This window comes from Cottoperca gobio, unplaced genomic scaffold, assembly GCF_900634415.1.
Source record: "Cottoperca gobio unplaced genomic scaffold, fCotGob3.1 fCotGob3_128arrow_ctg1, whole genome shotgun sequence".
Taxonomy (NCBI): Eukaryota; Metazoa; Chordata; class Actinopteri; order Perciformes; family Bovichtidae; genus Cottoperca; species Cottoperca gobio.
In genome coordinates, this window is record NW_021166796.1 from 117,673 (window position 1) to 130,226 (window position 12,554).

Genomic DNA, 12,554 nt, shown 5'->3' on the forward strand with positions numbered 1-12,554 from the left:
CTATGTCATTAGAAAATGCGTTTCGGAGGCGGTTAGGGCCAAGTATAATAACTTCAGTTTTGTCTGTGTTTAACATCAAGAAGTTGCAGAACATCCAAGTTTTTATGTCCTTAAGACTTGAAGTTTAGCCAATTGATTGGTTTCATCTGGTTTAATTGATAGATATAATTGGGTATCATCCGCATAACAATGAAAGTTTATAGAGTGGTTCCTTATAATATTGCCCAAAGGAAGCATGTATAAGGTGAATAGAATCGGTCCAAGTACAGAACCCTACGGAACTCCAAGACTGACTTTGGCGTCGTTAACACATACAAATTGAGATCGCTCAGATAAATAGGACTTGAACCAGCTTAGTGCGGTTCCTTTTATGCCAACACAATGTTCCAGTCTCTGTAGTAGAATGTCATGATCAACAGTGTGGAAAGCAGCACTGAGGTCTAACAAGACAAGACAAGAACAGACAAGACAAGTCCTTTGTCTAGATATATTTCAGGAGTTACAGATGTTTTTGAAATTCCGGAGGTTGAATTTAAGTCATTACCAATTGAGGTCAGGAGGAGATTAATTTAGTCTCTAATAATTATAATGTTATGGTTAAAGGGTTAGGGTTAGGGTTAGCCTAACCCTGCTGAACAGAAACCTGGGGTTGTTCTTATGTTCTTCTGTTAAGGAAGAGTAATAAGCTGCTCTGCATTACGGAGAGCCTTCTTATACGTTTTAAGATGATCTAACCAGACTAAGTGAGATTCTTCCAGTTTAGTGGAACGCCATTTACGTTCAAGATTTCTCGACTTTTGTTTTAGTTTGCGGATTTGTAAATTAAGCCGGAGCTTTCTTTTTCTGTTTTATGATCTTCTTCTTTAGAGGAGCGACAGAGTCGAGTGTTATTCGCAGTGAGGCTGCAGCGCTATCAACAAGATGATTAATTTGGGAGGGACTAAAGTTAGCATTGGAGTCCTCCGTTATATTGATATTGAGTCCTGGTATTGAATTAAGTTCTGATGGAATCACTTCCTTAAATTTAGTCACAGCACTTTCAGATAGACATCGAGCGTAGGATGTTCTGCCTGCTGGCTTGTAGTCCAGTAACAGGACTTCAAAAGTTATTAAAAAATGGTCTGATAAAAGAGGATTATGTGGACACACTGATAAACTTTCAGTTTCAACACCATATCCCAGAACAAGGTCCAGAGTGTGGTTTAAACAATGAGTTGGTTCATGTACACTCTGACTGAACCCAATTGAATCTAATATTGAGATAAATGCATTATTAAGGCTGTCACTATCAACATCCACATGAATATTAAAGTCACCTACAATAATTACTTTATCTGTTTTAAGGACTAAACTTGATAAAAATTCTGAGAATTCAGATAGAACTTCAGAATACGGACCAGGAGGGCGGTACACAGGAACAAATAAAACTGGCTTTATTGTTTCCATGTTGGGTTTGAGAGCGTAAGAACAAGGCTTTCAAAAGAGTTATAGTTTAGTTTAGGTTTAGGATTGATCAAGAGGTTTGAGTCGAATATGGCCACAACTCCACCTCCTCGGCCAGTACCTCGAGGAATGTGAGTATTAATATGACCAGGTGGAGCGGATTCATTTAGACTGACATATTCTTCATGTCTCAGGTTTCAGTGAGACAAAATAAATAAATCTTATTATCTTCTCAGCTGGTGTGTCACTGAGTGGGGAGAATCTGTTAGAAACAGCAAGCGGTTGGTGGTGAACCGTGGGCTTCTGATAACACTTCTTTCGGACAGTCACCCAGTCTCCCGGCTGCTCGGGCTCCGCCGGGGGACAGCTAACAGGAGATACCACTGGTCGGCCCGCACCAGCTATAGGAGGCTTACTAACAGCTACACTTGCTAACCGCTGACTAACCATGGTGCGGAGCCGCTCATCTATCCCTCTAAAACTCGCCTCCAACCCTGCGTATAAACTACATTTAATACACGTACCATTATCACTAAAAAAGGCAGAGCAATAGAAGGAGGATAAGGAGAGAGTTGTAAGTGCTTAGGAAGTACAAGTATAGGGTTAGATAGATGACAGGTAATTAGCCGATGTGATCAAGACTATAACAACATTAACTGGGTCAAGCTGGAGCTGCCGAAGTATGCTACCAGCAACACAGAAACATTAACAACCGGAAATGACCCGCTTACCGTAAACACGCCTACTGTCGCTTCCAAGTCTAGTGTCCAAAAGAACCTCCTGAATACATTAGATTTGTATAGCTAGAAACTCAAAGACATTTGACAGAGTGAGTGACACAAAGATAAACATATAAATGAACAAACGAAAAAAGAAGGGAGGATAAGGAGAAGAGACGGTCAGTGGTTGAAGGCCATGTTGAACAGGTGAGTCTGATGATTTGAATGTGGTGAGTGAGGAGGAGTCTCTGATGGTTTGAGGCAGAGAGTTCCAGAGTTTTGGAGCAGCGATGGAGAAGGCTCTGTCCCCCCAGGATCTGAGCTTGGTCCGGATGGGGGGGGCAGGAGGTTAGCAGCAGCAGAACGGAGGCTGCGGGTGGGAGTATGTCTGTGGAGGAGGTCAGTCAGGTAGGAGGGGGCCAGGTTATGGAGGGCTTTGTAGGTCATGAGGAGGATCTTTACCAGAGGAAACTCAAATTCACTAATTTCACTCCACAATATTCTCCTCATGGATTATCTGTGTACACTTTGTGTACTTCTATATATGGGTGTCTGCTTATCTTTTGTCTTTCTATCCCTCTGAGGTTTTTTTTGTTGCACCTCTCCACCACATTTTATTCTGTTTATTTATATATTAATTTGCATTGTTTGTGTGTATATGTAAACAAATCAAATGAAACAAACGTATTCGTTAATTAAACTTGATGTGTGCGGCCGCAGGTCTGCATCTGATCGAGGTTCTGTTTGATGAAGTCTCGGTGCCGAAGAGTCCGTTCAGGGTGTCGGTGACGGAGGGTTGTGACCCCAGTCGAGTGCGCGCCTACGGGCCGGGCCTTGAGGAAGGACTGGTGAACAAACCCAACCGCTTCACCGTGGAGACTAGGTGACTCATTAACCATTCAAACAGTTTCCTTTAATTCAGGCCTGAATCTCACCCCCCCGGTCCTGTCTCTCCCTCAGAGGTGCCGGCACAGGAGGTCTCGGCCTCGCCATCGAGGGTCCGTCAGAGGCGAAGATGTCGTGTAAGGACAACAAAGATGGCAGCTGCAGCGTGGAGTACATTCCCTTCACTTCTGGGGAGTATGATGTCAACATCACCTTCGGAGGCCTGCCGATCCCAGGTGATGTAACTCTGTGGGGCGCAGAGTTCACAGACTGTGCACACACTTCAGGTGCAAATGTGACTAATCTCCAATGTGTGTGTTGCAGGGAGCCCATTTCGGGTCCCGGTGCGAGAGCTGGTGGATCCCAGTAAAGTGAAGTGTTCAGGGCCCGGGCTGGGAAGTGGGGTTCGAGCCCACGTCCCTCAGACCTTCACTGTGGACAGCAGTAAGGCCGGGGTGGCTTCTCTGGAGGTCCAGCTGTATGGACCCACAGGTGAGAATATTTTTACACCTGTTAAGTGTCTTCATCTCAACTCAAGGCCTTCATGGTCTTCAGAAATTACAAAATGGATGTATTCTGCACCCTCAACATAGAGTATGTTGCGTAAAAGACTAAATGGACTGATCTCGTTGAGTCTTTGAGATCTAAATGAAAACATTAGAGGCAGATTCCCAAAACTTCCCTGTGCATGATTTTTGGTCCCTTTGTGTTTTCTGTCTGTCTTGGTATACATCTTCTCCTGGTTTAATAAAGTTTAAATACATTAAATGAAACACCAAAATCACACTTAATTATATCATTAATATGTTGTGTATGCATATACTTTTCTTTTCTGTCCCACACTGTCTGTAAATGTATTGATAACTAGAGACTTTACTTTCTGGAGTCCTATACTTGTCATCTTGTGGTGTTTTGTTTTCTTCCTGCTGTTTGGTGTCCAGCAGGTGATTTGAGTTGATGTGGAGGACGTCTACATTTTCCAACAGTCTTAAAGTATAAAACTTTTCTCCTCAGGTGTGACCGAGCCAATCAGCATCACCGACAACGGCGACGGAACTCACACAGTCAACTACACTCCCGCCAACGACGGCCCGTACACGGTGTGTGTGAAGTACGCTGACCAGGAGGTTCCCCGCAGGTCAGTACTGACAGATTTGTGAATACAGAGTTCACCATCTCCCTAGTTCAGGTCTTACCTTCAAACTGTCGCCTTTCAGTCCTTTTAAGATCAAGACACTGCCGGCTCACGATGCCAGTAAAGTCCGAGCCAGCGGTCCGGGTCTGAACGCGTCTGGAGTTCCCGCCAGTCTGCCGGTGGAGTTCACCATCGACGCCAGAGACGCTGGAGAGGGACTGCTCACTGTTCAGATACTGGTGGGTCCAGACTCAGGAACTATAGGAAAGAGCTACCTCTAAACCAGCTCAGGACTATATATTGTCTTCATTCATTTCCGTTTAGAAAACTGTAGTAAAGGGATTGAGCAACTAAAATCTCAAGGTTAAATATGGATTCTGATTTTGTAAATAAACCAATTCACTAATGTGTAGACAGGACCTTAAATAATACTTCTTAGTAGCAACATGTACTACAGCCGGACCAAATAACTTCATTCATAACGTTGACAATTAAATCCTAAATTAACTTTCAAACAACTTTGATTTTATAAAGAGCTGTATCGTCTGCATACAGTTTGATTCTGCACTCATTGGGCTGTACAAAATAGTATGAAGCTTTTTCTTTTGTTTTGCAAGTCTATTAATTGTGTTTAAACCCGGTATTTGTGCACACTTGAGGCCGGACTGAATAGTAAATATTAGAGATGTATCTGCTGGACCTCCTGATCTGTCTGAACTGTTGTTGTCTCACTTTTGATTGACCCTCTCCCTCTGCCGACGTGTTGCTGCTGCTGCTGCAGGGTCCGGACGGGGGCAGCCGTGAGGCCTCAGTGTTTGTGGAGGACTGGGGCAGGAGGGTTTGGGAGACTCATATAGTAAAGAAAACCATCCCCTTCAGTATTCATAAGAGAGGCTGTGTAAGGCCTGCACTGTGACCCCCCCTCACCTCGTCTCATGTTCCCCCTCCCTCCCACCGTTCTCTTAAAACAGGATACAAATGCTCATTTTAAACAGTTCAAAGTTAATCTCAAAGATTTTAATTTAAAGGGAATTGGATCTGCAGGAAGTTATGGATGAAGAAGATAATATAAAAAACAAAATAAAATGTACTTTTCTTTTAAATTTTACATGTAATAAAGAAAAATTCATATATTTAACATGTTATGAATAAACATAAGAACTCTCCCCGAATAGAACATATGGCATGTTTTAAAATTATAATAATACAAAAAAGACCAATAGAATCTACAAAAATAATTAAAAAGTGATTAAATAATTAAATGTGAAACTTTACATTCAACAATTAGACACAATAAACATGAAAATAAAATACAATGTCATAAATGATGGCGAATATTTCTCACAATAAAATGAATCAATTTCCTTCTCTTGAGCCTCACTCTTCTAAATCCTGCTATAAATTATATATTTAATACCTAAACGACCTAAAACTTGTTCTATTAAATCAAACTATTTATTTACACACATAAAAATGCACTTTGGGAAGCTGAAAGTAAATTTAACATCAATATCATTAAACAATCCCCCCCATGTGACCTCCATCAGTTTGTGCAATGAGCTAACAAATCTCCACTAACCGGAGAAAACCTTCCTCCTCCTCCTCCTCCTCCTCTTCCCCTCCCCCCCTCTCTGCAGTGACTAGATGTAGCTCCTGTGGGAACATGTGTCACACAGCTCACACATTTAAACATCTTTAAATGTGTGAGCTGGTCTCCTCCAGCGGCAGAACGTGACGATAACAAACTGTAGAAAGACAAACTTCCCTCATGGGGATCATGAGAGCAAACTGAAAACGTGATTTGATTTGATTGAACAACATACTGTTGTTTTCTTGTGAATATAAATGTTCTTAAAAACAGAACTTGTACACACGGTTCAATTGATTGAAACATTTTGGGACAAAAAATGTAACTTTAGTTCAAATGAAAGATTCTTTTTTCTATCGATGGCTCACGGTTCCGTAGAGACCACAGTACTTCACACAACGAGGAATATATCTACACGCCTCTGACTTCCTGTCCGTGTGTCTCCAGGACCCGGAGGGGAAACCCAAGAAGGCGAACATCCGGGACAACCGGGACGGGACGTACACGGTGTCCTACGTCCCCGACACGGCGGGACGGTACACCATCACCATCAAGTACGGAGGAGACGAGATCCCGTACTCGCCGTACCGCATCCACGCCCTGCCCACTGGAGACGCCAGCAAGTGTCTGGTCACAGGTTAGGCCCCGCCCACCTCTTACTCTGATAGCCAATCAGACTTCATGTCCTGAAAGTGTCCCAGCGTCACTGACTGTTGTTTCTCTACAGTGTCCATCGGAGGACATGGACTGGGTGAGTCTTATAACTTTACACGGCTCTGGTTATACGTGATGTGTGGAAGAAACAAGAGAATGTGGACTCACGGAGACGTCTGTGTTTTATACGTTAAAAGGTCAATAAAGAGGTTGACACTGTAAACGTAAATAATGGGTAGCAAAGGGAGTAAACCAGTTGAAGGGCCACAGGGGCCCATTGTTGATCTCATGCTTTCAAAATATGGCTCTGATAGTTAAAACATTTACAAGAATGGTGTGCCAATGTTATTTTATACTATTTCAATTATGCTATTTTTATAATGGTACTTCAGACTCATTTACATCTACACTGTGATTATTGTGCTGTAAATGCTCTTATTCTGTCTAATCTTGTACTGATTGTTATGTTTCTGCTGTGAAGCAGAGAAGGTGCTCTACAAATAAAGCTTATTATTATATTATTATTATTATTATTATTATTATTATTATTATTATTATTATTAACAATTAGTTTGTCAATCAAAAAAAGAAAATAATCAAGATAGTGAGAACTTGTGATTTTTTGTTTTATCCTTATTTATTTATTCTTTTTGGTGAAGTTTTCTTTTATTATTTTATTCTATTATTGGTATTTTATGTGATTACTTCTTGTTTAGTTTTGTGTACAACAGTAAAAATGTCTCCATGTAGCTCAGCTCGTGGCTACGTTTTAAATTCATCGTTAAGTTGCGTTCTGATTGGTTGTGCGTCTTGTCAGGATCAGGTATCGGCCCGACCATCCAGATCGGAGAGGAGACGGTCATCACGGTGGACGCAAAGGCTGCTGGGAAAGGTAAAGTGACGTGTAAAGTGTCGACCCCTGACGGAGCGGAGCTGGACGTGGACGTGGTGGAGAACGCCGACGGGACGTTTGATATTTACTACACGGCGCCGGAGCCTGGGAAGTACATCATCACCATCCGCTTCGGGGGGGAAAACATTCCCAACAGCCCCTTCCACGTGGTGGTGAGTGATGCCGCTGGAGACATGTGCGGTTTGTTGTGACGAGCAGCGGGTCCCCGAGCTTTCTACCACAAAGAGCTGAACCTCTTCAGACATTTTATAAAACTGGAGGAGAAGAAATCGTTTGGTTCCAGTTACTTAAAATTAAAATACAAATTGACATACAATTACAAATATTAATTAAAATACAAATTAAAATAAAAACTTTAAGAAATGCTCTCTATTCTCTCTCCTTTCCTTTTTCTTTTTACTCATACACATTGCATCATTCATAAAAAGCCTGGGAACCCTTGCTTCTGATTTGTGTATACAGATGCTGTGTTGCATCTTGTTTTGAAACACAGTTTCAAAACAATAATATCTGAATATTAGCATAATGCTTCATAGAGTTTAACCAGCACAAAGTACATTTATATAAAACATCTGTTACATATGAATTAGTGTTAAAACCTTTGTACAAGAGCAGATATATTTATATTATTATATTTATTTAACTAAAGAAACTCACAGACGAACAGAGATTATCTTTATATTACAGTTTCACTTTGGATCTGCAGTGTAAACGTTCCCTGAACACATCATGAAAAGCCTCATTACATCAACACTGGGACACTGCATGGAGGTGTGTGTGTGTGTGTGTGTGTGTGTTCCCTAAAGCTTGTACCTTGTTCCCTGTCAGGCGAGTGATACCGTCCCAATAATAGAGGAGCCATGTGACAAGCTTCAGTTACAGCAGCCCTTCACTCCCTATGTGGGCTTCTCCCCTCCATGGGTATACACTGTTATCATACTGAATATTTATTATATTTGAATGGGTATACACTGTTATCATACTGTGTATATTTATTTATATATATTTGAATGTTCCTTTCATACACACTGTCCTCTTCACAGTCGGATCCACACAGTCATTAACAACCCAGATTCACTTATAGATTTTTCTCTCAGCATGGTGCTGCATGTTTAATCTGCATGATCATCTGCCTGCTGCTGCTGGGGGGGGGGGGGGGGGGGTCATCAGATGCCAAACTATAAAGTAAAATCTAAAGTAAGAAAATTGGGCCTTTAGTAAAATTTTCATTCAATTTTAAGTTATTTTTCTTATTTATTTTACTTATTATTTTCTTTATAATACTTTTTTACATTTTTTATTTTTATTTTATTATGTTTATTTTATTGTTTTAATTGTGTTTAAATGTTTATGTAATTGTTTATTTTGTTTTATTTGATTATATGTATTTCATTTTATTTTAGATACATTATATTACATAATACTAGAATATTAAACATCAGATTATGTACGAGCTCAGTTTAGACCAGATGTTTCGTTGAACTGGTCTGTTAGCGCCTCCAGCCTCTCTGCCGTCCTGCTGTGCTTCCTCCTCCCTCCTCTTTCTGGACCATATCCCAGCATTCCCAGTATGGTGACACTAACAACCCCCCCCCCCCACTCTGTGACTCTGGTTTAGGCCACCGATGATCCCATCACCCCCATGGACAGGATGGAGCCGGTGCTCCGCCCCTTCAGCCTGGTCATCCCCTTCACTGTGCAGAAAGGAGAGATCACTGGTAATTTATTAGCTGTATTTCTGCTACTTCTTTTATTTGTATAGAGTAAACTACAGGATCAGCTTTCTGACTTCCTGTCTGTGGCTCTCAGCTCCCATTGGCTCCTGCTGAAGACGTAAATCTTTAAAAGCGCTGTGTGCTCACTGTGTCAAACAAACAGGAAGAAATAGTGTACCTTTATTTCATGTTTTGATACGCACACAATGCTTTCTTGATAATTTAACATCTATATTTCGTGTTTTATCCTCCAGGTGAAGTGCGGATGCCGTCCGGTCGAACTGCCTGCCCTCACATCACGGACAACAAGGACGGCACCGTCACGGTGAAATACTCCCCGACAGAACGAGGCCTGCACGAGATGGACATTAAATACGATGGAAACCACATCCCAGGTGACTCTCCAACACATATTTACCTCATGTGGAGCAACAAGGATTCATTCAATCAGCGGTGTCAGTCTTTGGAAACAAATAGTCGAGTATCATCAGCAAACAGCTTGACTTCAGGAGGAATCGGACATTGCACTTCATGTTCACTAATTTCCTTCCATGTTCTCTCTGTCACAGGAAGTCCACTCGAGTTCTACGTGGACGCCATTAACAGTGGTCATGTGACGGCGTACGGCCCCGGTCTGAGTCACGGCACAGTGAACAGACCGGCCACCTTTACTATCGTAACTCAAGACGCTGGAGAAGGTAGAAATACCATTACATACTTTAAGTCAGTGTTTCTCAAACTTTAATCAACAATGTGAACACGTACCCTCTGACCAGCGCTAAAATGTTTTAGTTGCTATATAAATGAAGATTGCGTTGTAGTTGCAATGAACTGCGTCTTTTTGATAAATGACAGTTTTTAGTGTCACTTCTTTCTCTGTATTGCTACTACAATCTCTGTCATTCAACATCGAGTGGCTTCCGCGTCACACGGAAGATACATAACATAGCAAAGCATAACTCTAAAATCTGATGTACCCCCTGCACTACTCCAAAGTACCCCCGGGGTACTAGTACCCCCATTTAAGAAACAGCGCTCTAAGTGTTGGATATTTGTACGTAATTGTGATGTTACCAGATGTTACTAAAGTATATACACATTTAAATATATTACATATTCTTTGACTGCAGAGAGAACCATGTCATTATTTGAAATGTGCTTGTAGTAATATTTCAAATTTCTTTGTTTTATTAGTATATTTGATTGATTGGTTAACTGCTGTACTGTATAGTGTATATGTATATACTGTATACCTCAGAGGCAGATTATTATTATTAGATAAAATCATATAACCATAAGTTTGGCATATTTTCCAACTCATTAAACCATTTAAAGTACAGTTATGTTTACGTTGCAGTTTCTTTATCGATCATCATTGAAGCTCAACACTTCCTGTGAACGTTTCACATTTAAAGCCTTGCAGGAAAGGGAGGAACCACTTTGAGTTGTTGGAAGACTTTTATTTTAAAACATTTGCAGTAATTTAACAGAGATTGAAAACAGCAAAGTCGAAGTGATTTTAGTGAAGTTGTGAATAAGAACTGTGTTGTTAAACAGGGTGCTGAGTGTGACATTGTATTGTTGTGGAAATGGACATTATACTGAATGTACCATGTAAAGTATTATAGTCCAGGTGCAGGTGCACCCCTGCGCAGGAGTTTTTCCAAACCATCATCAATGACCTTCTACCTGTCTGTCTCTCTGCAGGCGGTCTGTCTCTGGCTGTCGAGGGTCCGTCTAAAGCGGAGATCAGCTGTAAAGACAACAAAGACGGAACCTGTACTGTGTCTTACCTGCCCACCGTACCTGGAGACTACAACATTATCGTCAAGTTCGATGACAAACACATCCCCGGCAGCCCCTTCACCGCCAAGATCACCGGTACTAAAACTTGGTGTATTTTCTAGACCTTGTTTCAGTGGTTCTTATAGTTTAGTAAAGAGATGCACCAATCTGCCATTTGTTTGTGCCCAAATGACCTGCACCTCCACAGTGTTATTTTGTTATTATTTTGACTCTTTTACAAACTTGTTAAACAAATCAATCAATTTTAATTGTATTTATTCTCCTTATATATATTTGTTTATTCTATTATTTTACTTATTATATACTTTTTGTTTTTTTGAAATTTCAATTTGAGATGTTTCTCCTGTTACTTTATGCAGACGACACTCACTGTTTTAGTAGCAGTGTCAACTGTAGCTGTTCTGAAAGACTGTACACCGTAGAATATTTAATTAGCCAAATGTGTTTCCAATGCTTTTTTTTAAATTATGTTTTCAGGCTTTTCATGCCTTTATGTTGAGAAGTGCAGATTGTGAAAGGGGGGGGAGGGAATGACATACAGCAAACGCCACAGGTCGGACTCGAACCAGTTGCCGCTGTGGGCGAGGACTAAGCCTTTGTATATGGGACGCCTGTGCTACCGGTTGAGCTACCTAAATGATATTTGAGTTGTCTTTTCGTAACCTTTAAATATGTTTGCTGTTGTGTAGTTACATTAGTTTATGCTACTTGTAACGTCTCTATAGATGTTGAGCTGGATCTTATTTCCTGTCTTGATTAATCTCCAGGTGATGACTCCATGAGGATGTCTCAGCTTAATGTCGGTACAGCTACAGATGTTTCCTTAAAGATCACGGAGACGGACCTGAGCAGTATGACGGCGAGCATCAGAGCGCCGTCCGGACACGAGGAGCCATGTCTGCTGAAGAGGCTTCCCAACAGACACATCGGTCAGGATTATCACATAAAGATACGAAGACTTTGTTCAACATTGAATGCTAACATAACGTTAATGTCGTCTGTCCTGCTCAGAGCCTAAGCTTTGCAAACATGAAATGTGGAAACTCATCCATGATTTATTCCCCTAAATGTGTCTTTTTTACATTAATAACATTCAGCAAAGACTAACATCAGCTGTCATTGAGAAGTGGCTCGCACTGAAATAAGGCAATAAGACTTCTTTAGGACTCGAAATGCAAAGTTTAGGACTTGACTTGTCAAACAATGACAATGACTTCGTACTTCTGGCAGGTAGTAGAGCTTCAATGACGGGAATCTTACATGTTGAAGTATTTTATTGTGCATTGTTCAAAATACAAACTACTTTTTTCATACAGTATAAACAAAACAAAGAGCATGCCTTAACGTATGCCTCAAATCCAAAAGCAGTTTTTTATTGTGAGGAAAAAACCCAAAACAACATGAAGCTCTCAGTCTAGAACAAAATGGTTTCTGTTCACGTTTCCGATCATGTTCCTCTCGTCTGCAGGGATCTCGTTTACACCAAAGGAAGTAGGCGAACACGTGGTGAGCGTGAAGAAGAACGGTAAGCATGTGACCAACAGTCCCTTTAAGATCATGGTGGGGCAGTCGGAGATCGGAGACGCCAGTAAGGTGAAGGTCTACGGTCAGGGGCTGGTGGAGGGTCACACCTTCGAGATGGCCGAGTTCATCGTGGACACCAGGAGCGCAGGTGCGATCAAAACCTTTATTATAA

The 12,554-nt window shown here is 41.2% G+C and overlaps 1 protein-coding gene across 1 annotated transcript in view; it reads left to right on the plus strand.

Moving 5' to 3' along the window:
* The window catches only part of LOC115004545 (filamin-C-like), a 39,659-nt gene that overhangs the window by 26,313 nt on the left and 792 nt on the right, over positions 1–12,554 (plus strand). The window contains exons 23-37 of the mRNA XM_029426192.1: positions 2,883–3,045; positions 3,123–3,283; positions 3,372–3,539; positions 4,062–4,185; positions 4,265–4,421; positions 6,218–6,407; positions 6,498–6,521; positions 7,242–7,489; positions 8,166–8,258; positions 8,956–9,055; positions 9,307–9,447; positions 9,622–9,750; positions 10,760–10,933; positions 11,626–11,787; positions 12,327–12,530. Of these exons, the coding sequence (XP_029282052.1) occupies positions 2,883–3,045; positions 3,123–3,283; positions 3,372–3,539; positions 4,062–4,185; positions 4,265–4,421; positions 6,218–6,407; positions 6,498–6,521; positions 7,242–7,489; positions 8,166–8,258; positions 8,956–9,055; positions 9,307–9,447; positions 9,622–9,750; positions 10,760–10,933; positions 11,626–11,787; positions 12,327–12,530 (2,238 nt within the window). The remainder of the gene's footprint in view (positions 1–2,882; positions 3,046–3,122; positions 3,284–3,371; positions 3,540–4,061; positions 4,186–4,264; positions 4,422–6,217; positions 6,408–6,497; positions 6,522–7,241; positions 7,490–8,165; positions 8,259–8,955; positions 9,056–9,306; positions 9,448–9,621; positions 9,751–10,759; positions 10,934–11,625; positions 11,788–12,326; positions 12,531–12,554) is intronic.